The 24,710-nt window shown below is 63.7% G+C and overlaps 1 protein-coding gene across 3 annotated transcripts in view; it reads right to left on the minus strand.

The window, feature by feature from the left end:
- NADSYN1 (NAD synthetase 1) overlaps window positions 1-24,710 on the minus strand; it is a 32,904-nt gene that overhangs the window by 2,405 nt on the left and 5,789 nt on the right. For 2 of the 3 annotated variants that reach the window (XM_029956779.1, XM_029956778.1), the window contains exons 4-18: window positions 22,960-23,013; window positions 22,573-22,662; window positions 18,158-18,209; window positions 14,992-15,080; window positions 14,779-14,896; window positions 14,007-14,138; window positions 10,922-10,996; window positions 10,310-10,434; window positions 9,829-9,877; window positions 9,301-9,403; window positions 8,747-8,915; window positions 7,998-8,133; window positions 7,056-7,162; window positions 3,402-3,533; window positions 2,842-2,911 (exon numbers count right to left, since the gene is read on the minus strand). In XM_029956779.1, coding sequence (XP_029812639.1) covers window positions 2,842-2,911; window positions 3,402-3,533; window positions 7,056-7,162; window positions 7,998-8,133; window positions 8,747-8,915; window positions 9,301-9,403; window positions 9,829-9,877; window positions 10,310-10,434; window positions 10,922-10,996; window positions 14,007-14,138; window positions 14,779-14,896; window positions 14,992-15,080; window positions 18,158-18,209; window positions 22,573-22,662; window positions 22,960-23,013 — 1,501 coding nt within the window. The remainder of the gene's footprint in view (window positions 1-2,841; window positions 2,912-3,401; window positions 3,534-7,055; window positions 7,163-7,997; window positions 8,134-8,746; window positions 8,916-9,300; window positions 9,404-9,828; window positions 9,878-10,309; window positions 10,435-10,921; window positions 10,997-14,006; window positions 14,139-14,778; window positions 14,897-14,991; window positions 15,081-18,157; window positions 18,210-22,572; window positions 22,663-22,959; window positions 23,014-24,710) is intronic. The other variant, XM_029956780.1, reaches the window with a different exon arrangement.

A 24,710-nucleotide genomic window follows, 5' to 3' on the forward strand; every position in this document is an offset into this window, starting at 1 on the left:
GCAGAGGCTGCGGGGATGCGGAGGCTGGGGGCGTGCGGAGGCTGCGGGCATGCAGAGGCTGGGGGGATGCGGAGGCTGGGGGCGCCGAGGCTGGGGGGGTGCGGAGGCTGCGGGGATGCGGAGGCTGGGGGCGCGGAGGCTGGGGGCGCGCGGAGGCTTGGGGGGCGTGACCGCAGCCCAGGAAGGCCTGGAAGCCGGACAGAGAGGCGGCTCGTCCCCCAGAGACACCGGAGGAGGGCAGCTCTGCCGAGAGCCTGCTGTGGCTCCTCTGTAAGCTGCCCGCCCGTGGTGTCCGGTTCTGGTGGCCCCAGGAGGCTGACGCCAGGACCCATGTGAAGCCCGACACCGCAGAGCAGCCTGCACCCGGCCCCCGAGGCCACTGTCCTTGTGGACGGCGGCTCAGCAGATCCTGGGCCACGCGGGCCACCAGCCGCCCAGGAGCGCCAGCCTCACGCCGAGGCGCACACAAGCAGGGTTTCTAGTACTTGCTCCAACGGCTTCTCAGCTCTGGCGACGCCGGCATGCGGTGGCAGCTCAGAGAGCCCTCCCCGCCGACCGGGCCTGCAGGCCCCCGGCCCAGGCCCTCGCTCCTGCTCCCCTGGCCTTCGTTCGGGCCTCAGCTCCAATGTCACCTCCTTGGGGAAGCCAAGAGGACACTGCCACCGTCGGGTCACCAGGGTTGACTGTGTGGCCGTCACGGTTCCTTCCACTTGTCTGTCCCGGGAACATACACGGCCACGTCCCGCCGCTCACCACGAGCCCCAGGGCCCAGCGCGCCCTTGCCACGGACTTCTTTTACGGCTCTCTTTGGCGGGAGATGAATTATTTGCTAGCGTGAGATTTTATGTCCTTAAATTCAAGAGTAATAGCTGGAAACTTTAATACCTCACTTTCCATATCGTATAAAACTAGACAAAGAAACCAACAGGAAGATGAAAACTCGAACACTGTGAACCAGCTAGAACGAAGAGACCGGTCTGAACACTCTGCCCACCACCTCAGGGCACGCGGTCCCGAGATGCACAAGACACTCTCCAGGACAGACCGAACCCCGGGCCACGCGACGGGCCTCCGTGGATTTTAAAACACCGACGCGCCCCCAGGACGCTCTCCAACCGGAAAGGAAGAGAATTACAACTTCAGTAACAGAAGCTTCAGACGCTCACAGATACGCGGGAACTAAACCACATGCTCTGGAGCAGACGGGGTGAGAGAAGGAATCACGAGGAAAATCCGGGAGTCCCTGGAGCAGCAGTGGCTCACAGGACGCAGAGGGCGCGGCGGCCAGGGATGGGCTCACCGTCACCAACACCTGCGCTCGGGGCTCAGCGGGCTAAGCGTCTGACTCTTGATCCGGGCTCAGGGCGTGACTCAGTTCAGGGATCCAGCCCCGCGTCGGGCTGGTAGTGTGGAGCTTGGGGTTCTCTCCACCTCTCTCTCTGCTCCTCTCCTGCTCTCTGTCTCAAAATAAATAAAAGTCATTAAGAAATTTTTTTTCTAATGTTTTATTTATTTTTGAGACAGAGAGAGACAGAGCACAAGCAGGGGAGGGGCAGAGAAGGACACACAGACTGAAGCAGGTCCAGGCTCCGAGCTGTCAGCACAGAGCCCGACGCGGGGCTCAGACTCACCGACCGGGAGATCAGGATCTGAGCCGAAGGTGGACCCTCAACCGATGGAGCCCCCCAGGTGCCCCCAAATAAACATATAAAACAAGAACGCAAAGGACCTCAGACCCGTGCGCTAACTTTCCGCCTCTGCCCCGCGGAGGAGCACGCGCCAATGCTGCGGCACGCCGAGGAGCCGGTCGGCTGGAGGCCCAGGGAGACCGAGACAGAACGGGCAGAAAACCGGCCCCGCAGGAGCCCAGGAGCCACCTGGAGAACAAATTAGGAGACAGCCCCGCCCACGACAGAATGGAGAAAATACAACACTTAGAAGTAAACGTACCAAGCAGGGCACGCTTACTCGGAAACCACAAACTGTCGCCGAGGGCCGAGGCGCCCGGAGCAAAGAGCAGACCCGCACGGGCCCTGGGCGCCCCATGTCACTGCGGCGGCAACGGCACCACGAGCGGCTGCGACACCCAAGCCGGTGCTTGCGTGTGTGGCTTGGACAACACGCACGCAGAGGTTCCAAGGGCCCCGAAGAGGCCAAACCACAGGTGCACACTTCCCGACACCACAGCCGGCGGCACAGCTGGTGGCGCCAGGACACGGGCGGACACACCGTCACAGAGCCCGGAGGCACCGCTCCACGCCTATGACGAGCTGGCTCCCCTAGACGCCGCGGTGGTCGACGGGAGAGACCACGGTGCAGGGACATCTGTCCACCGCCCCTGTGAGGACCAGGCCGCCCCCTCGCACCGCGCGCAGACCTGTCCACACGCACTTCACACGGGAGCCAACGCCGTAAACTCCCGGGGGGAGAGGCGCAGTGAGCCTGTGTGGCCGAAGGAGCGGGCGGCGGGCAGGTCAGCCGTCACCGCGACGGCGCACGGCTGCTTCGCCGCCTCCACGGAGGCTGCACAGCACAGCCTGCGCCCCGGCCAGCCCTGACCGCTCGCAGCCAGCACGGGAAGGAGGGGCCCGGAGTGATTCTTTTGAGGTCGCACCCCTGCCACCTGCAAGGGACCTGCCCCACTCACCCCTCCTCCCCGGCGCCAGCCTCAAGGGGGCCAAATCAAGATGTCAAAGGTCAGCAGTGGGGCTGGCACCGCGCACTCAGCTCCCTGGCCAGGAGCCAGGAGGTGGAGCAGGGTCCCCGCGGCAGACAGGGCGCAGCGAAGGCACCAGGACGCAGGGAGACGCAGAGGAAGCATGGGGACAAAGCTGCCACTACCTCGTCGGTCTGGGACACCTGTCCGTCGGCCAAGGGTTCCAGTTCCGCGGTGGCCGGTGCTGCCAGGATGCTGCGGCCAGGACACATGGGCGTCAGTCCTGACGGACCCCTGGGTGCCCTCGAGCTCTGGGAGAAACCCTGAACCCACCGTCCCCGGCGCCTGGCCATCTCCAGCCACGCCCTGGAGCCTGCACCCATCAGCACAGCGGAGCCGAGGATGGCGGTGCTGGGCCTTCCTGGGGGGAGGGGCACAGCTGCCGGGGGACTCCCCCCACCCACCGCGCAGGGCTCCTCCCCTGGGCACCATGCGCATGGGGCCGGGTCACGCTGGCCGGCGGGGCTGGCCTGGGCACCCACCCACCACCACCCACCACCGGCCCAGAGCATCCCCGCACCAGTGGCCAGGAGCACTCTGCCCAGGTCACCAGGAAGGTCCCCAGACGTTGCCCCCCGTCCTGGGGTGAGCCGGGATGAAAGGGGCGACCTGCCCGGGGACCCCGAGTGCCCTGAGGGCAGGGCTGTTTTCATCAGGCAGGGGGAGGCAGGGGAGGGGTGCTCACCCCTGCAGGGCAGGGAGCTGGAAACGCTCGAGGCAGAACTGGACGAAGGCCCTGAGGTCCGTCTTGCTGATCCCGCCCACGGGGTTGATGTCTGCGCTGGAGCAGTCGTACTTGGTCAGGTAGCCGAGGAGGCTGTGGGGACAGAGCGCGGTCCTGGAGCGTCTCCGAGAAGTGCGGCCACTGCAGCGGTCGGCCCGCAAAGGGCCCAGGCGGCCGGTGACCGAGGGGCGGTACTCAGACCGCCAGAGAAGGCACCAGGGCCAGGGACCGATTTGGGGGTGACGGGCATCCAGCCGGGAGCGGTGCATCTAGACACCCCCGTGGTGGGCGGAAGAGCGGCCCCCCAGACGCCCCGTCCCGCACCCAGGACCTGAGAACACAGGACCTGCGGGGAAGGGGACTCCGCAGGTGTGATGAGGTTGAGGCCCTTGAGGGGAAGGGGTCGAGGTATATTTGAGAGAGGGAGTGAGTGTGTGTGAGCAGGGGAGGAGCACAGGGAGGAGGAGGAGCGAGAGCGTGAGCGGGGGAGGAGCACAGGGAGGAGAGAGCAGGACAGAGAGAATCCCACCCAGGCCCCTCGCGTGTCAGCACAGGGTCTGACGTGGGGCTCGATCCCACGAACCGTGAGATTGTGACCTGAGCTGGAATCCAGAGTCCGACATTTAACTGACAGAGCCCCCCAACAACCCGGCGCCCCCTGAGGGGAGGTTTTTACCCTGGATCACCAGGTGGGCCCTAAGTGAAATCACCAACGTCCTGAATGGTAGGGGGGAGGCAGGGGCCAGAGACGGGGGCTTCGAGCAGGGATGCTGCCCGCTGGCTCTGGGGTGGGGGGAGGGGCCCCTCCAGAAGCTGGAGACATCGAGGAGCGGATTCCCCCCGCCCCAGCCTCCAGAAGGAGCCAGCCCTCCCCACAGCCCGAGATCCGCCCGTGAGGGGGTCTGTGCTGAACACGTGTCCAGCCGCAGGGCGCACCCCCCCACCCCCCCCAGGGTGGCAGGTCTCCACCCGCAGCTGAGCCCACCGCCCCCAACGAGGCGTTCCTGCCCCGGCCCTGAACCTCCTCGGTGGTGGCCTCCGCGTCACCACCTCCCCTCAAACACCCAACACCTGCCGCACGCTACCGGTCAGCCAGTGACTGCTTCCTGCCTCATTGAGGATGGTCACAACCCAGACCCCACAGCGCCCACACCTGCGTCTGCGTCGTCTACTGCTGGACACACCAGCTGGGCTCCCAAAAAAGCCAACCCCTTGCTTGGCCACCTGCTGTCGACTTCTGAGGACAGCGGGACAGCTCTCCAGCCACATGCCCGTCCTGCGTCTCCAGCGCTGCTCCCCCCTGCCACCCCTCCGTCGTCAGCTCCTGAGAAAACACCTCTCTTGCCCCGCTGCTGCTGCCAGCTGCCACCCTGCACCTCCCCTCCCCTGCAGCGCAAACTTCTGGAAAGAACACACTCGTGGTGGGTCCTGCAGGCATTTGGAAATTCGTCTGTAGCTGCAGAAGCTTTTCTTGTATCCTCCTTTCCCCACCACCGCCCACTCTCCTCCAACCTGCCCTGGGTGGGCTCCAGGCACCTCCATTGACAAGACCGGGCTTTTCAGAGAGGCGACGGCCACCCTCCGTCCCGGGGGGCTCTCACCACAGGACGTTTGCACACACCGTTACTGGGCTGTTTCCTCTCGGCCCTCCTGAGGGCTCTGGAAACCAACTTTTCAGACAGGCCTTCCCTGGCAGCCGAGTGACAGTCCCAAACTCCCACGCTCTCCCTTTTCCCGCCCTGGTTTTTCTCTGTAGACTTTCCCCAGCCTAGACACGTGACAAGGTTTGTTATTACCTGTCTCCTTCCACTAGAGTAAAACCAGTTACTTTTCTGATGTGTTCACAGCACCGAGAATGCCCACCACGTGGTGAACGTTCAGCAGTTCCTTGAAGAACAAGCCATCGGCGCACAACAGAACGGAAGTTAGCTCAGAGGCCATCACGGCACAGAATCTCAAGTCACCTTGAAAAAGAACAGGCACGACGAGGAATGACAGATCGGAAGCCCCACCCCGGGGTGTGAGCAGCGGGGGGGATGGCAGATGGGGACACTGCAAGGGACAAGCGGCCCGACAGGGACAAGAAGCACACACAACGGAAGAAACACCGTTGAAAGGAAGATACAAGAAAAGCTTCTGCAGCTACAGACGAATTTCCAAATGCCTGCAGGACGGACCCGGCAGCAAAACGTGAAGCGAAGAGATGGGCACGTGAACAGGTGTCAGAGAGAAATACTTATTTTCTAAACTGAAATCTGGAAACACACAAGCACCAAGAAACCCGCTCCCACCCTGAAAAAATAATTACTCGTTTTCGCTAAAAGATTAGATCCGGTAGGCGACAGGGGAAGTGGTACGGTGCTGTGATTACATAATAAGTCATGCTCTTGTTCACAACAAAATAAAGCAAAACAAAACAGCAAAATTTTCAACTACCTTGGGCTCAGAATACACACCCGCTGTCACATCCATCCCAAAACATCATATCCTTAGCACCGAAGGCAGCAGAAAAGCAGTAAAAATTGACAAAGTATTCATGGGAACGGTAGGAAGTTTTACCAGCTAGAGAATGCGAATTCTAAATCATCACAATTAGGAAACAGAATCCAGAAGTCCAAGTTAACGTTTAACAGAGGACATGTGTGCAGACAGGCAGGGATGTAGAAAGACTAAGACACTCATGTCACGGATAGAAAGATGGACGGATGGACTGAAGGATGGATGGGTGAATGGATATATGTATGGATGGACGGATGGCTGGACCAAAAGACGGACCATGTGGTGTATGGATGGGTGGACGGATAAGTGGACAGACGAATGGGTGACCAGATAAATAGATGTATGGATGGACAGACATATGGATGGATGGACGGATGAGTGAATGGATGGACGGGTGGGAAGGTGGGTGGATGGATGGACAGATAGATGGACAGTTGGATGGACGGACAGATAGGCGGGCTGGTGGATGGAGGGGTGGGTGAATGGATGCGTGGAAGGATGGATGGACAGACAGATGGACGGATGGACAGGCTGGTGGACAAATGGATGGAAAGACTGACGCATGAACAGGTGGATAAACGACAGAGTTCTCGAACCCCTCCGCTAACAAGGAGCAGGTGAGTACACGGAGAGAAGGGGGAACCGAAGGCGGAGAAGCCCTGAAGGGCGGCTGAAATCCGCGAACAACAGGGAGGCTCTGAGAGTCCTGACCAGCAGAGACCATGAGAAGGTGTGTGCAGCCCACGTCAGAGAGGAGCTCCCCGGCCGGGAGTGGACGCTGGGCACAGGGCAAGGATGACGGCGAAGCAGGACTGCCCAGGAGACGGGGGAGGGCGAGCGGGGCGGGGGTGGGGAGGCACACTGGACTCAGCGCGGAGGAAGAGCGCCAAGCCAGCTGGAGCCCGGCAGGAGGCTGGGAGGGGGGGCCAGAGGGAAACGGTGTCCACCTGTCTGCATACCGGAGTCATCTGAAGTTTGGGGTGCCAGACACGCCCTGAGCCATGGAGTGACGTGACCCTCCCCACCCCCGTGTGCCTCACAGATGCCCTGAGAACTGGCGGGAGCCTGGAGATACCGCCATGGGGGGCACTCGCCCGGGGAGTCGGGCACACCCACCTCTCATCCACGTTGGCCGACCCAAGCACCAGCAGCCCTCCACGAGCGCCCCGGGCCCAGAGGCTCAGTTGAGCGAACAGGTAGGCCACGACCATCCGTACCCGGGCCTGGGTGACACGGAGGGAAATGTCAGCCCGTACCGGGCACCAAGGGCACACACACACTGGCGCCCTGCTCCCTGCACAGCTCCACAGACGGTCCGAGTAACGCAGGAACTTCTAGTGTCCGGAGGAAGCAGGCTCCTGTGACACTTGTGTGCGTGTAGCAGGCGCCCCCGGACCAAAGATGGAAGGACCCGGAGCCGGGGGCACTGAGGGAGCTTCAGCAGCGCGATGGGCTGCGGAGAGCTCTCGGCCACCCCCTCCGCAGCTGGCTTTTCTAGAGAAGGAAAGTCCACCGTGGCCGCGAGACAAGGGACAGAGATGTGACAGAGCCCAGCGGCTGGGACCCAGTGTCCCTCTTTCCATTTACCAACCAGCCAGGGTCCTGCTTCCAGGCCAGCCCAGGAGGTGGGGGTGGGGGCGAATCCCTGGGGGAGGAGTGGGGCGGAGCCCAAAAGATAGGGGGCGTGGCCCGGGAGGGGCGTGGTCGGGAGGTGGGGCGGGGCCGGGGAAGTGGGGAAGTGGGGCAGCGGGGGGGGGGGGCAGCCTGCTCCCTGAAGACACAGGAGCCTTACACGCACACCCACGCACATGCGTGTGCACACACACCTCCCCCACCCTCACACGAACGCTCTCGTGCCCTTGCACACCTCCCCACTCCCACGCTAATGCACAGTCTCGCACCCTCATAAGTGCACCAGCACGGGCACTGACGCGCGCGCGCATGTGCACACACACCCTTCATCCCGCAGCACCTGCGCAGACACCCCCCAGCCTCTCGCTCTGACGCACCCGCAGCCCCCCGCGAGGCCCTGTGACGCCGGCCGGCCGGGAGGCGCACCTGCACGTTCTGCAGCGCCAGGTTTTCGCGGCGACTCCCGCCGTGGACCGCGAACACAGGCCTCTTCCCCGTGGCCAGGCTGAAGATGCCCACGACGGCCTTCACGGCGGGGTCGATGTTGAGACCGATGTGGTAGCTGCAAGGGCACAGGCGGGTGTGCAGGGAGCAGGGCGTGCGCGGTCAGACACACGTGACACGGGGCGCACGCTCTGACCACGTGGAAGCACACGTGACGGCCGTGCCTCTGTGCAGGCCCAGAACTACCCTGGCCCAGGGGATCCCGCGGTGCGGGCTGCTGTGACGGACGCTGCCCTGGGCATCGTGTTCTCAGGGGTCCTCCCAACGCAGCAGGTGTCCGAACCCCCTTCCTTTCTGAGCGGAGGAGCGTCCCAGCGCTGGGTGAACCCGGGCCCACACATGCCTGAGGCCCCACCCACAGTTCCTTCGGGGCGCACCCAGGAGAACTGCGGGGGGGGGGGGTTAGCTGAGAGCAGACGCGAGGCTGAAGGGAGGAGGGGCGGGGCACAGCGCCAGCCGGCTCCCCAGAGCCGCGAGTGGGGTCCCGGCTCCCACACCCTGGTGGCCGGGGTGGGGGTGCCAGTGGGGGCCGGAGGGGTGGGAACTGACCCAGCTAGAGGCAGGGGAGGAGGGGACCGTGACACGGTTCCCGGAACCCGGGCTCGAGACCGCAGCAGCCTGCTACCCGCCGCACGTCTGACCGCACGTCTGAGCGCGCCAGCCCCCGCTACCTGCCGATCTGCGCGGCCAGCTCGGCGGCTCGCTCCCGCGTCTCCCCCGAGGAGTTCTCGCTGGCCATGTAGCAGGTGGTCAGCACGCGCCCGCAGAGCTCTCGGGGGTCCCCAGGCGTGTAGTCGAGCTGGTCCACGACGGTCCGGACGTCGGCCAGCACTTCCTGGTCTGAAAACCACAGGGCAGCAGGTGGCGGCCAGCGCCTGCGCCCACCTCTCCTCCGCCCCCACCTGGCGCCGTCCCCTCCTCGGTAGCAACCCCCTTGCTTTTCCAGTGCCGCTAAGGGGATGTTTGACACAGAGGGCACTGGGGAGGATTTCAACCCGGTTTGCCTGACCCCGAGGCCACACCTGCGGCACACGGCAGCGCACATCTGGCTTAACGACACGGCCACCCTGGCCCGAAGCCCCAGGAAGGGACTGTAAGGGGCTGCCGCCCCCAGGTCCTGCACGTCTGCAGAGCTGCCTTCACCCACGACGGCCAAGGCCCGCGTTCTCCCCAGCCCAGTCCTCCCACCCCCGGAGCCTCGCTCAGACCGACGGCCGTCACCTACTTCCGTTCTTCACGGCCTCGCAGACCTGGCGGCACATGGAGTAGACGAGGCAGGCGGTGGCCGCGCTGTCCACCCCACCGCTCAGGGGCAAGAAAAACCCGGCCTGGAACGGGCCAACCAGGGGCGGGTGTGAGCCGAGCCTCGGAGAAGGGATGTGCCCAGAACCCAGCCCAGCTGCACTGCGAACCCTGGCGAGCGCCCACCAAAACCTGTGGGCGTCAGCGCGCTCGCTGTGGGGAGGAAAAGAGATGTCCTGCCCGTCCCGGCTGGAGTTTTCCAGAGGGAAAGCAGACCTCTCGCTGGGAAGGACATCAAGACTGATTCTGGGGAAATCACAGACGTCATGACACAAAACCAGTGGGCGACGGAATCTATTCACGCTGAAAGACAGAGCCAAGCCTCTGCGCGCCCTCTGGCGTCTGGCTAACTCGGACTAAGCCTGACTGAGGCAGAGCGTAGAACGGCTTGCGTTAGAGGAAAAAATCACTAGCCTCCCCCAGACTCAAACACAAACACCAGAAATCTTACCTGTTGGCTGCGTCTTAGAAAATCCCAGAGCCAGCACGCCGGTCCGAGGCTGGGGGACAAGGGACAAAAATCAGGCCTGGGAGCTGCTGGCGAGGTAGACGGGGGCCAGCGAGAACCGCCAGAGCCGCTGGGCCCAGCGCTTCCGAAAAATTAGTGCGCTTTCGTCTCCAAACAGCCTGGGAGGTGGGTGACGCCTTTGGCTCGGTTTGAAACAGGGAAACGGAGACACACAAGGGAAGGACAGGCCTGTGCTGCTGGAGGCCCTGCATGAGGCAGCGGGAGGGCGGGAGGGGAGCCAGGCCGTCTGGCTGCGGCATCCTACGGCCCCAACCCCGATGCGGCCGGCCTCCTAACCAGGCAGCCACCCCGGGCAGGGGTGAGGACCGGCCATCTGCACCGGCTCGGCCCCTGCTGTGGGCGAGGGGCGTGGCCGCAGGAACAGCACATTCCCCCCACCCCTGCGGGCGTCCAGGCGCCTCACCTGATCTCCTCGGCGGGACTGTGGTACTTCCACTCGAGGGGCTCGGACACCGGCACCAGCAAGTCCTCACGGGCCGAGAGGGCGAAGTCCACCTTGACTCGGGGGTAGGGGCTCGCCCTGCTGGCCTGCTGGCAGAGACACGACGGTGATGCCCCGCGCCGGCCAGCCCTCTGGAGCTCCTAAGGCGGCTGACGGACAGCGGGACAGCTGGGGTCAGAGAGACAGGCCACCTGCGGGGGTGTGGGTGGGGCAACGGTCTAGCACCCCTCCAAAGATCAAAGCAGAGTGACCGTGCAGCCCAGCGGCGGGTGGAGGGATGGTCACAGAGCGGTCCCCCCCACGACGTGGACGGGCCCTGCAAACGGCCTGCTCGGTGACAGAAGCCGCATGAAGGACCTCCTGTTACAGGGCATCAGCTCCGTCAAATGGCCACATCAGGGAACCCAGAGACCGAGCAGACCGGCGGGTGCCCTGGCTGGGGGCGGGGGTGCAGAGTGAGGCGGGCGGGCGGGCAGGGGTTTCTCTGGGGTGAGGAGGTGAGCGTGCTTGATCCCCGATCGCCGTGTGCTGCGGGTCAGCTCGACAAGCATCCTGCACGTCCACCAGACTCACCGCCAGGTTTCGAGATGAAATCTCTGCCCTGTAGCTTCGGACATCCTCCAAATCCAGCGTTGCGGTGAGGACTTCCTGGAGGAGGGGGTTTCAAAGGGAAGCATGATTTCCAGTCACTCCCCACTCACATGGGGAGTTTGGCTGTTTTCAGAGACGTGCACATGCAACAGGAGGAGTCCCACCTTCTGCGGCAAAGACTGGGGATCTGTGGGCTCCTAGGGGTGCGGGGAGAGGGGACGCCAGTGTTGTTGACCTACAGCCCTCCCTCTTGCTGGTGGCCCAGAACCTCCATCGAACTAGGATGCAGGGCTGCGAGCCCCCAGTCACAGCACAGGATTCTGCTAATTAGCCTCTGCTTGGACTGAGACAGCTTCTCTTCTTAAAAAGATGCACAGGAAACAAGGGCCCTTTGCTGCTTTCAACATGTTGTGTGGAGATGGGATGGCTGGAGCTGCTGCAGCCATCCTGTGGCCACGAGGCCCGACAACCCAAGACCCAAGGCCGCAGGGGAAGGCCAAGCCGGACAATGGCAGATGGGTGGATCTGGAGCCTCAGCAATCCATGCTGGTGTCCCCGCCTAGATGTGCTGCTGGGTGACAGTGGGTGGCATGTCCCGACCCTCAAGCCCAGGTGAGACAGGAGTATTAAGGGTCAAAAAATAACACAAAACAGGAAAAGAATAAAATTTCAAGAAACTGAAAAAAGGACAAAATTTTAATTTATACGTATCGTTCTGTGAAAATAACTCCTGATCAAATTACGGTACCGTAGCGACATCTCATCACAAGCATTGTGGGACAGTGAGAGCTGCCCCCGCACAGCGCCGGGTGACACAGGACGGCCGTGGCCAGCCTGCTCCTGCCACAGGCCCGTGGGCAGCACCGGGCCCGGGCCACACGGCCGCGTCCACAAAGAGAAAACGGAGTCGCACATTTCTTCTCTCATCATTTCCTGAAGCGGGGGGCCACCAGAGCCACCGCGTCTTCCAGATGACCAAGCCGAGGAGGCGTGAGGCCACACAAAATGCGAAGACCATGGATGGCACGATTCTTTCCTGAGAAGAAGACCCCATTCCACTTCTCCCCTGACAGGGTGAGCCATGGGGCCGGAGACCCCGAGACCACGCACTAGAAGGGGGTCAGCAGGTCTGTCGCCTGCGAGCTGGCTCTGTGCCACACGAGGTCTGATCACCGCAGACGGGTCGTGGAGGAAGTGGCCGGACAGCGTGGCCTCCGGCCCGAGGACCACGATGCCACCTGCCCTGATCGCTGGGACAGAATCAGAGGACTCCAGCCCGAGAGCCTCTTCGGGAACCTGAGTCAAGGGCGTCGGGTCAGTGCGCTGCCAGATCACCTGGGTGCGGGCCCGAAATGCAGACCCCTGGGGCCCGGGCCCGGTGCCTACTCCTCCCGGTGCAGGCGGCCCCCTCCGCTGCTGGTCAACCCTGCGCAGGGCGCCCATGGCTCTGCCGTGCGCCCGCTGTCCTGGCCACAGCAACCCGGCCTGAAGACAGCTGGGCATTCCCGTGGACAGAGAAGACGTGATGCCTTTTGCATGAACTTGACTTTCCCGAACTTGACCTTCCCGTTTTTACTATGGCTAACACTGAACACTTGGAGGCCTGTGGGGACGCTGTCACTTGGCCAGCAGGGCCTGGGGGACAGCTAGGAGGGAGGGAGCGTCCCTGCTGCCAAAGTCCTGCCCCCACTCTGGCAAGAGAGCATCGCCAGGTTCACTGGCTCCACTTTGAGACCGGAGTTTGGTTTTACACCTGCTTCCTTCCCAACCCCAGCACGGCGGCCGGGGACCTGGTGGCACCTCAGCGACCCGAGTGCAGAGGAAGAGAATCCGTGGATTGATGACAGGACGTGAGCTTGCGCTGCTGCGTCCCTGCAAACCTGTCTTCCACCACCACCTGCTTCTGAAGTCGGATTTCCAGCGGAGACCATAAGGTGGGTGATGCGGGTGATGCGGGTGAGGAATCCTTGTGCCCTCATAACCAAGCCACCTGTGTCCCCGCGGCTGCTCCGTGTCCACTTCCCGTCGCCTGTGTCCCCACGGCTGCTCCGTGTCCACTTCCCATCGCCTGTGTCCCTGCGGCAGCTCCGTGTCCACTTCCCATCACCTGTGTCCGCACAGCCTTGGTCCCCACTTCCTATCACTTGTATCTGCATGGCTGGCCTTCCTGTCCACTTCCCTAGGAAACCGCCATTTCCTTTTATTTTGAACGTAAAAGCCGGGAACAGAGGTAAAAGTGGGAACCAACAGTCCTGCGCAAGGACTTGCTGCTGGGCCACCTGTCCCAGGAAGGAGGTCCCCGCGCAGCCGGGCGGCACGGACATGCGCGCTCGACGCAGAGGCTGAGTCTCCATCAGCTTCCCAGAGGTCGGGCCAGGGCGGGGCAGGTGTCGCAGCCCGCCTTCCTGGTTGTCCACCCTGCTCCCCGGTGCCCCAGGACTGCGACAGCGCCACCTCTGAGCATGCCCCACACCTCCCCGCACAGACACGACTGACCCCGGCCTGCCTGCATGTCCAGTGAGACAGGGCAGCCCCGTGGCAGGAGGCCTTCCCGGGAGCCTCAGGGCTCCCAGGGCTTGGGGTGTGGACCCTGTGGGGGGTAGGAGGGGGACAGCCAGCAGGTTCTCAAGCGGCCTCACCGAACTCCCCTGCTCTGCTTCTACGCACGAGGCCCCCGTGAGCGACCCCCCTCCTGCGGGGACCCGGCAGCGCTGCCTCCTCCCTGGGGGACCAGGGCCTCCTGCTGTCCTGTCGGGACGCACCTGCACCCCATCATGTCGGGACGCGCCTGCACCCCCATCCTGTCAGGACGCAGCCTGTCCCCCCATCCCATCAGGACGTGGCCTCCCCCCACCTCCTCTCTCCTATGGGACGCGGCCTGCCCCCCACAGCACCTGCCCACTTGCTTGCCCCGAGGGGTACTGTGGGGCCGGGGTCCTCCCCTGGGCTGGGCACATGGTGTGACCCTGGCGCTGTGGTGGCCTCCTCCGTCCGGGGGGGCGGGGGTGCCGCGTGGGGGCTCGGTCGCGGAAGGAGCCGCTGCCCGGGCCCGCGGGCGCGCACTCACCACGTCGTCCAGGGAGAACTGGGAGCCCTGCGCCAAGACGCGGCCGTTCACGGCGATCAGGGCGCAGCCGTCATAGTACAGCCGGTCCCCATCACAGCCCTTCTGGTTGGCCAGCAGGTAGGCCCCGCCGTTCTGGAGAGGGCAGGGCAGGGCACCAAGGTCACCTCCCCTTCTTCGGCCTTAAACAGCGTCCCCCAGGGCCCCCCCTGCCCCGCCCCACAGAGAAAGGGCCTGGGCACAGTGGGGCACAGTGGGGCCAGGGGCTGTGACCAGCTGGCCGTCCCAGGCTGCGGGGGTCACTTCGACGTCCCTCCCCTTGCTGCCCCCCAGCACCCCTCCCACATGGCTGTTATCTCTGACACGGGAGGGGGGGTCACAGAAGACAAACCCCACGGCACGGAGCCGAGACCCAAACCCACCCCCTCGGGGGTCACACTGCCCAGCAAGGATGGCAACCTCAGGCCGCTCCCCGCGCTCCGGCTCAGCACCACCGAGCACACGGCCAGTGCGACCCTCGTCCCTCGGACGGTGTCTCGGGCCCGAGGCCAATGCTGGGGCGGGAGCCCAGGGCCACTGGACCCTGGGAGCCAGGTGCCCTGCCTGCCCCATAGGGTCCGGGAGGTCTGGCGGGTGCAGCCCTGGAGGACGAGTCGGTGCACGTTTGCAGAGCATGGGCCATGACCATGGGCGCCTGAGCACTGGGGACTCGGTGTGTGCAGGACGAATCCCGGCCCTCTGCCCGCGCGTTCCAGCACGGCGGCCCAACGCCTACCTTGGAGGTGGCCATGGTCACCAGCTCCACCCTGGCGTGGGCTTTGCGCAGCACGTGGTGGCTGCCGGAGGCGTTGGTGAAGATCTCCACGCCGTCCAGGCCCATGTCCACGTGTGGGCTGCGGGCAGATGCGGTTGATAGGAAGAGGCGAGCTGCGTGCCCCGACCTGCCCTCCCAGGCCCGGGCGGCCGCGCGCGCGGGGCCGGGGCTGACCTGCGGGGCGTCCAGAGCTCCTCACAGATCTCGCACCCAATGCACGTGTCCCGGGTGGCCAGCACTGCGTCTCCAAAGGGCACGGTTTCCTGCAGTCAGGACAGGAGAGCACGAGACCCCTTGATCCCCCCTCTGGGCCGTGTCCCGACCTCACTGCCCTTTTGCTTCCAGCCCCAGTGAGTCCCTGCCCAGCGGGGAAGCACCCCCCGCCCAGCAGCCCGGCACCAGCTGCCTCTCCCCTGCTGCCCCCCGGGGCCTCTGGGCACAGCGTGCGTTAGCCAGGAGCTGGGCTCCGAGCTGCTGGGGGCTCGCTGTGGCCCTGACAAGCTGTGACAACACTCTGGGACTTTCCAGGGGCACAAGTCCCCAGCGTCGTCATCATTATTAAGTCTAAAAGGTCTCTGGAGCACCTGGGGGGCTCAGTCGGTTGAGTGTCCGATTTTGGCTCAGGTCATGATCTCATGGTTTATGGGTTTGAGCCCCGCGTTGGGCTCTGTGCTGACAGCTTGGAGCCCGGAGCTGCTTCAGATTCTGTGTCTCTTTCCCTCTCTGCCCCTCCCTTGTTCATGCTCTATCTCTCTCTCAAAAATAAATAAATGTGAAAAAAAATTTTTTTAAATAAATAAAAAAATAAAGGGTCTTTGGGGCATCTGGGGGGCTCAGTTGGCTCAGTGTCTGACTCTTGATTTCAGCTCAGGTCGTGACCCAGGGTTGTGGGGTTGAGCCCCATCTCAGGCTCTGCACCGAGCACGGAGCCTGCTTTCCTCTCTCTCCCTCTGCCCCTCTCCCCTTCCTGTGCACACGCTCTCCCTAAAGTTAAAAAAGGAGAAAAGGTCTCAGGCGTCCAGGGTCACCCTGCGCCAGCCAAGACGCGGAGCCTCTCCGGCATCACCCCTGCTCTCCGCAGCACGGCCGATGGTCCCCGCCCTGGCCAGGAGCGACCTGAGGCGCAGGCGAGGAGCCCGAGACAAGTGGCCCAGCTCCTGGGCGGCAGGGCCAGAAGCACGCGTGTGCGGCGGGAGCCCCCCCCCCCCAAGGCCGGCAGACGGGTCTGATGAGGAGGGACCGAGGCGCCGTGTGGGCAGTGGACGCTGCAGCAGGCACGCCCACGGCTCTGACGTGCCGTCTGGGGTCCGACTTGGCTCCGCCTGGATCCCAAAGTCACAGACGTGGCAAGCACTGGTCCTGAGACGCGGACCGCGTCCTGCGCTGGGTCAGGTTCCTCGACGCGTGTGTGTGAGTTCAACACGCTCTGCTGCCACGGGCGAGAGCCGCGGTGCCACCCTGGCTGGAACCCACACGCCGTCTCGCCGCGAGAAGGCCAGGGCTCGGGGCCGCAGGCCGGTCGACCACATACCCACGCGAGGCAGGTCCCGGGCTGGCCTTGTTCCCAAACACGCCCCTGAACTCAGATCCACGGGACCCACGGTTCCTGGGACCGATTCACGCAACCACCCCCGCTCAACCACGCAGCCAAACCCCTCCGACGGCAGGGCGCGCCCACGAAGGCGGCGGCGCCTCCGCTGGAACGGCTTCCAGCACGTCCCGCGGCCCCAGAGGAACGGGGGAGCAGCTCCCAGTCGGGACGGTGCCGACACGCTTGTGTCAGACACAGGCCCCCGCCGCGCACACGACACGAGGAAACACACCCCGGACGCACACGGTGTTCTGGGTCTGGAGGATTTTAAGACGAGCGAGCCCACCGCTGCAGTTCGCGGTCCAGTGAGTTTCCAGGACCAGACGCTGCTGAGAGCCCCCACCCACCTCGGCTGTGCCCGTCGCTGACCGACCACGCGGAGGGTGCTGCGCCCGGGCCGGCCCCCCGAGGAGCCAGCTCACCAATCAAAGCCAATGCCGGTGATGTCATCCGGCTCCCGAACGGGCACAGCCTTCGCCCGGTGCCAGGCAGGTGTGGGGGAGGGGCTGGGGAAGCTGCCGACGGTCAAGAGGCAAATGGAGCTGGAACCTGGTGGGGCTGTGGGCATGGGGACCCCCGTTCTGGCTCGGCTCCGTCCCTAAGGTGCAGCTGAACCCCGGCCAGCCCTCTCCTGCAGAGATTCCGGACCCTCAGGAGCTGCCCGAGGGCAGGAATTAGGGGCGCAGAGAACCCGGTGGCACGGGCTGAGCTGCATCCCCCAGTTCATGTGCTGGGGTCCTGACCCTGAGCACCCCTGAACGTGATCGTGTCTGGAGAGAGGACTTCACGGAGGTGAGTGAGGGGACGAGGGGACACGGGGTCATGGGGGGGGGGGAGGGCTCTGATCCCGTGTGACCGGGGTGCTTGTAAGAGGAGGGGAGCAGGACACAGACACGCACGGAGGGACGGCCCCGTGAGGACATGGGGAGGAGGGCCGTCCACGCACAGGAGAGGCACCTCGGGAGGCTCAGCCCTGCCTACGCCTCGACCTCGGGCTCCGGCCTCCAGGACCGGGAGTCAAGCACCTGCTGTTTACCAGCCCCTCCCCCCGGCCATGCTCTGTGACGCAGCCCGAGCAAATTAACACCAGAGGGACCTCGGGCAGCAGCAGACCAGCCAGGCCTCCCCCAACACCTGCTCTGTGTCCCCGCGGCCAGCCGGCCGTGGGAAGTGGACACGGCGGGGTCCAGCTGTCACCCCAGCAGCTCCCAGTGGGAGGAGGGTGGATGAGGCCGCCAGGTACGGCTGGGCGACCGAAGCGCTAAGGCCTGGCCGGCCACGTCCCAAACACGAGGTTTCTGGTGCTGGGTCCTCAACGAGCAGTCGGCCAGGTAAAGTCTTCCTTGGGCTTCGTACCTAGATCCCTGCCCTGTCCTGTCCCCACACGGCTTCCTGGGCGACCCCGAGGCCTGAGCACCGGCCGGGCAAGGTGGGGGCGGGGACCCCAGCACGGGGGTCGGACGGGAACAAGAGGCACTAACAGGCCGAGCCCTGGGGCGCCCTCCTCCCTACTCGCTCGGGAATCTCTCCCTGCAAGCCAGCCGGGTGCCGCTGCGGCCTCGACACCCCCCACCCAGTGCACCCACCCCCAGCGCCCCTGGCACACCTGGTCCCCCCACGGCATACCCCCGCCCCGGGCACCCAGCCGCCCCCCCCTCCCGTGCATACCCTCCACCCCCGCCCGGCGCAGCCGTCCCCCAGGCACACCATGAGCCTGGCTGGAAAATGGGTCTCTTCCCATAGACTCACCTGCTTTGTCAGGTCCTGGAGCATCCGGGGGAGGAAGTACTCCTCTGTCTGCCTGTGGGGGGGACAGCACAGGTCTGAGGATGGGCGTCCCAGAGAGCACGCGGCATGGATGGCATCCAAATGGGCACGAATTCAACCCAGAGCTTCCAACAGTACGTCAGCCAAGGACTGTCGGCCGTGCCCAGGTGCCCTGACCCTATGTGTGGCTGTGCCCAGGTGCCCCGACCCTCCGTGGGGCCGTGCCCAGGCGCCCCGACCCTCCATTTAAGATAAAAAGACAGGGGCGGGTGAGTTGACGAAGCTGCCATGCATTTCACTTGGAGCCACCATGGTGCCCAGTGGGCCCTGCCGCCCCGGCTTTCTGGGGCCTCGGCGTCCAGCGCTCCCGAGACACACGTCACGGGCATGATCTCAGGAGAGGGAGCGATCTCGGCAGAACTGATCGGAGTCTCCGAGCCGGAAGATCATGCCGCGCTGGCCCAACCCGCGATCACAAACCTAAATGATAAGATAAAGCCCCAAACGGAGTGGGATGGACGGAGTCTAACGTGCCGCTTCCGGACCAGGCGCTCCAGGTGCCACACTGGGAGGCAGAGCAGGAACAGACGCGTCCCCCGTCCGGCCGCGAGCAGGCTGCCACAGGACCCCACGCGCAGACACGCCGTGAACCGTGTCTCTTGTTCCTCCCGTGGTGACGTCGGGGTCTCTGGGAAGCTGGCAGGCGATGCCTTCTGTCTCGCGCCAAGGCCGGGGACGGGGACCTCCCGCCGCCTTGCTGCCCAGCACCGAGTTTGCAGACTCCCAGTGACACCGCATCAGAATTACCTTTAGGGGGAGGAGCCAGCCGAGGCTCGTCCCCTCTTCCTCTCCTTCGCCTCCACCCCCACCCAGATGCAGCCGGCACCGCCCACGGCAGGACCCCCAGGGCACCAGGCGCGCTCACCTCGGCTCTCCCACTCTCTGCTCCAACTCCCGCCTTCACCTTGTACTTGGCCAATGAGCTTCGCCAGGTTCGAGAGCCCAAATACCTGGATAAACGTCCTGCAGTAGCCTGGCGTCCAAAGCTTGGCTCGTGCCGGCCCGACCTCCGCCCCTCTGGTCCCCACACCTGACCTGTCTGCACAGCCGGCTCATTTCTCCGGCTGGCGCCCCTTCTTTGCAGCCAGCATCCCCCCAGAAAGATCCCAGCAGTGCGCTCCTGCCAAGAAACCATCACTGGCCAGGCCGACCGCAAGTCCCCACGCCCGCTAGGAGCACAGAGCCCCGTGACCCCGTGTTGCCTGCTTAGACCTGGGGGCCCAGCTGAGAACAGACCGAAAACGAATTGGTTCTTAAATTCTCTGCAGCCAAGAGCTGGGCTGGTTGGTTTGTTTTCTTACGAGGCCGGAAGCTGCACCCGAACCTGGCGTGTGTTCACGCGGGCGGGGACGCAGGGACCCAGCCATGTTACCGTCTGCACTCTGGCACAGCTCCCGAGGGCCAGCTCGGCCTTTTGAACCGTGCCAGAACGCGAGCTGCTGCCCTGGCTGGCATCGGCCGCCAACCCCTCCCCCCACCCCTGGGCACAGGCAAACGAGCAAAACGGAGCGGGTCACCGTGAGACCCAGCCGCCCGCGCTCCTGGCACATTCAGAGATGACACAACCCCACAGAAGGACTCAAACAAGAGATGACCCGGCGACAGAAGAAGGTACAGAGTGAGCTCTGAACTAGGAAAGGAATCTGAACGGCCGGAGAGGCTGCGCTGACCCCGGAGCCCCGGGCAGACGCCTGCTCGGGGCCGACTCGGAAGGAGCCACAGAAGGAAGATCGAATAAATGGTCAGAGAGAGGAGGAAAGATGTGTCAGATGTCCGGGGACATGTGACACCAAATGTCTGGGGACACGCGACACCCAGACAGCAGAGGCTCCTGAGCAAGAGCAAAAGAAGGAAATCCTCCAGAAATGGGAAACTGCAAATGTCCCTGAAATCAAAGACCTGCCTGTACTGTCAAAACCACTCACGGCTCAGGGCTCCGGGGGCTCAGTCGGTTAAGCGTCCGGCTTCAGCTCAGGTCACGATCTCACGGTCCGTGGGTTCGGGCCCCGCGTCGGGCTCTGTGCTGACAGCTCGGAGCCTGGAGCTGCTGCGGATTCTGTGTCTCCCTCTCTCTCTGTGCATGGTCTCTCTTAAAATAAATGAACTTAAAAGCACACACGCACACACAGCACGTCGTGGAGAAAGCGGCAGGCGCCGGCGCTCTCCCTTGGAAGGCTCAGCGCGCTGCAGTCGCATCCCCTTGCGCTTTACGCGATGCGCCCTCACACCTCCCGCCGTCAGGGCCCCCGCTCGCAGCCTCGCGTCCACAGAGCGCACGCCGTACGGCGCGTCCACGTTCTGCCGTCGCCTCCTCCCCGTTGTCCTGCGTTGTCTCTGAGGCACGAGCAGCTCGCGGCCCCTGGCCAGCGGGGGTGGGGAGGGAACACCCAACTGTTTCCGGCGTTCTGCCAGCACTGGGGGCTCCCTTGTCTGGCGTCCTCGCCGGGGCCTCGTGCCCCGCCGCTCCAGCGGGCAGAAACCAAACGTCGGCCGGAATCCCAGTGATGCTGAGCATCTACTCACGTGTTTGCTTTCTTCCTCCATCAAATCACCACTGTTCTGTGTGCCTTGATTTTCCTTTTTGAGTTTCTTTGACTGGACTTTTTTTTTTTTTTTTTTTTGCTGTTTCCTACTGATTCCTGAGTTCTTTATAAACTCTGAGCAAGAATCTTCGGGGCACTGGGAGCGCTGAGGCCATGTGCCTGCTGTTTCCCTTAGTTCTGAGGATGGTGCTCAGCGGGCAGGACCTCGGAGCCTGGAGCTGCTGCGGATTCTGTGTCTCCCTCTCTCTCTGCCCCCCTCCCCAGCTCGTGCCCTCTTTCTCAAAAGTAACTGTTAAACATTTTTTTCAGTGGAGGTAAAAGTAAAGGGATGGAATCTTCTAGAATACGGGAAAGAAAGGTCACAACAATTAGAGATGCCGGTCCAGGAGAGTCTGATCCCTGATCAAGGGGCGTTCCAGAAATACAAAACAGAGAAAATAGAGCGGAAATCGCCCAGGAAGGACACGACGTTCCCCACAAACACAGGGGTCACGGAGGGCCGAATACGGGAGCCCCGAGACCAAAGACCAAAGACCAAAGACGAAGAGAAGCGTCTGCCAGCACCCAGAGAAGACAGCCACGCAAGAGCAAGAAAAGACCCAAACGGCGGCGCCTGGCGTCTCACCCACAGGGTCACGAGCCTGGAGGCAGTCCTGACAGTACATCCACAATGGAGAGAAAAGTGATTCCTAACCTCCCATTTTTTTTTCATTCTGCAAAACTCATCAGCACGTGGAAGCATCAAATGAAGACACATCTGCAGGCCAGGGGCAAAATCCACCTTCTGCGGGTCGTCAGGAAGTAGGATCTTGTGCTTTATAATGAGAAGCGTAGGTCTGGTCTTTCTGGCCCTGAGCCCCTGCAACCCTTGGAACTTCCTGTGACAAGAGCCACACGGGCGTCTTCGTTATGCAGTGAGTGACGCGGGGGAGGTGCTGGCCGCCTGGGGAGCAGCTCAGGGAGGTGGACTTTTGGTCCCCGTCCTCCGGCCTGGGCAGGGAGCCGGGCTGCGGGTGGATTCAGGGTCCAAAGGCCAACGCCGTATCAGTCATGCCTCCTTCAAGCCCCAGAGAGCGAGGTTCCGGGTTCAGGGAGTTCTTGGGCTGGTGACCGCGTGGGGATCCGGGTGACCGCGTGGGGATCCCCGAAGCCCAGAGGCGCTTTCCCGCCCGCTGTCCGGAGCACGTCCTTGTGGAAGAGAGCCGTGATCTAGGAATCAAGCCCGAGGAGGGGGCGTGGGAACCTCCGGAATCTCCTGGAAGCCGTGTCCCCGCGAACGAGCCACTCGTCAGAGAGAGACAGTGACGCGGACGCCTCTGGGCCCGGGTCAGGGAAGAGACGTCTGCAGGCCCGTGCCGGAATGGGTGGCAAAAACATACAAAAGCCCCAAGGTTCCCCATAACAGCGACCATCTGAGAATCTGCCGCTGAGGCTCTTCCTCAGCAGCAGCGAAGGTCCAGAAAAAGCAACGACCGTCGCAGGACGGGGCAGGGCCACTGAGACAGTGGCCAGGCCTGGAGACACCTGCCACGGCCACAAAGGGATGTCTCTGCGCGGGCAGGACAGAGGGACGGGCCGGAGCCGAGAACGCCTGGCTCACGGGTGCCCGAGGGTCTGGCCGATGAGGTTTCGGTGACCGGCGATCAGCTGTCTGGCAGCATTAGAACAGCGGCGCCTCGACGGCAGGAGCCTGTCCCCGGCCTGCACTTCCCCCCCCCCCCCCCCCCCCCCCCCCCCCCCCCGAGCCCCGGGCCCGGCCACGCACGGCCAAGCCCGGAGACGCGCGTGACTCACCGCGTCCTGGACCAGGGGGTGAACCAGCGCAGCTCCCGGTAGTTGCCCTCATTCGCCAAGGCCATCTTGGGCCTGATGAGCAGGATCCTCCTGCAGGCGGGAGACCAAACGCCCGGTCACGAGGGGCACCGTGGGGCCGCCCGCCCCGACGGCGGACGGCGACCACAGGCCAGCTGCGGCCCGGCAGGCGTGTGCCGTGCGAGCAGCTGACGTCCAGGGGCCGTTCGGGGACGTGACAGACCACCGCCCCTCCGTAGACTTCCGGCCAAACTCCACCCCGTGGTCACCGCCGGGACATGGCCCCTCACTGAAGACCGTCCTGGCACAGGCGCCCGGGGGCCACGCCTGGGGTGGGGGTGCGGGTCCCTCTCCCCCCGAGGCACCTACCTGTTGAGAAAGATCACCCTGCAGTTGTAGCGGACGCTGTGGTGCATCACGGGCCTGCGGGGAGAAGGCACGTGTGCGCGGCTGCGGACGGCGAAACCACGCGTTTTTAACCGGAAGCTTCCTTGACCCTTGAAGGGGGTCAGAAGGCTCCTCTGGGTTCGGAACGAGCCCAGGGCTCTGCCACCGTCTAGGCTCTGAGACAGAAGAGCCTAATGTTTATTTATTTTTAAGGAAGGGAGAGAGAGCAAGAGACAGAGACAGACAGACAGACAGAGCATGAGTGGGGCAGGGGCCGGGAGAGAGGGAGACACAGAACCCGAAGCAGCTCCAGGTGCTGTTAGCACAGAGCCCAATGCGGGGCTCGAACCCAGGAACCTCGAGGTCATGACCTGAGCCATAATCAGATGCTTAGCAGACAGAGCCACCCAGGCGCCCCCGGGCTCCTCTGAACGAAGCACTCACGGCTCTTCCTCCTCCTGGAATGTTCTCAGACCTGCCAGCGGCCCCCTCCCTAGCTCTCTGCACACGCTCCTGTCACTGTTTCACCGCTGTCCCCTCCCAGCCTCACACACCAGCCCTGCGCCTTCCCAGTCCTGCTTCACGGCGCTTCCTGACCTGCCACCTGCGCCCCTTGTACGAAGTGGGTCTTCTAGGGGCTGAGCGGAGGCACCCGCCGCTCATCTGGACCCGTCCCCGACCACCTCGAGTGCTCCCCTCTGCAGGTGAGGGGAGGCTCTAGAAGCAGGGCGCTCTGCTGGCTTCTGGCCGGGGCGCAGCTGCTCCGATCCAGGACATAAATGTTCTGTTCGGAAGCTTATAGGTCCAGATAAGAGCTAGATTTCAAAGGAAAATGTCTTCATAAATAAGATTGTTAACATTTTAGGAACAAAAAGTAGACGAGTAAAAACAGGACTACAAACACCAAGCCCACAGAAGGAGGCGGAGCCAGAAAACCAACCCCAGACAAGGCAAAGCGAGGGCCAGGGCAGGTCGGCCAGGCCACTCAGCACGGCAGCAGGGACAGCTCTGTGGAGGCTGAACCACAGCCCGGGACGTCCCGGGCCTAATTCCTCACCTTCCGCGGCAAGGGGGGCTTTGCAGACGTGAAAACTAAGTACGGACCCCGAGACGGGGAGGCTGTCCTGGACCCCTGGGCCGCCCGGGACAGTCACAGGTCCTTACTCGAGGTGGGAGGGGTCAGAGCGCAGACAGGCCCGAGGCGGAGGTCCCCGGGCCTCTGCGGGATCTGACGTGGAGGCGGCCCCGAGGGGCGCCGGTGGCCTCTCCAAACAGCCTTCTCCGCAAGAGCCTCCATCCAGGCTGACCCGTAGTTCCAGAAACATAAGACAAAGTATTTGTGTTGTTTGAGTGCTTGGCATTTGCCATCATTTGTCACAGCAGCAACAGAGGACAACACAGTCCACTACCACCAGTCGTGATAAACGCAGATAAACTGGGTTAAAAGTCCCATCTGTGCGCTGCTTACACTGGGCCCCAGCAAGGGTCACGGCACCGTGCCCGGACACCTGCGCCCCTGGACCCCATGCCATGTGCGCCTGCGCTGTGTGAGCCTGCGCCCCTGGACCCCGAACTGTATGCGCCCGTGTCCTTGGACCCGCGTCCAGTGCACCCGTGTCCCTGGAACCCACGCCGTGTGTGCCTGCACCCCTGGACCCGCACCCAGTGCACCTGTGTCCCTGGAACCCACGCCGTGTGTGCCTGCACCCCTGGACCCGCACCCAGTGCACCTG

Source organism: Suricata suricatta, chromosome 11 (assembly GCF_006229205.1).
Source record: "Suricata suricatta isolate VVHF042 chromosome 11, meerkat_22Aug2017_6uvM2_HiC, whole genome shotgun sequence".
Taxonomy (NCBI): domain Eukaryota; kingdom Metazoa; phylum Chordata; class Mammalia; order Carnivora; family Herpestidae; genus Suricata; species Suricata suricatta.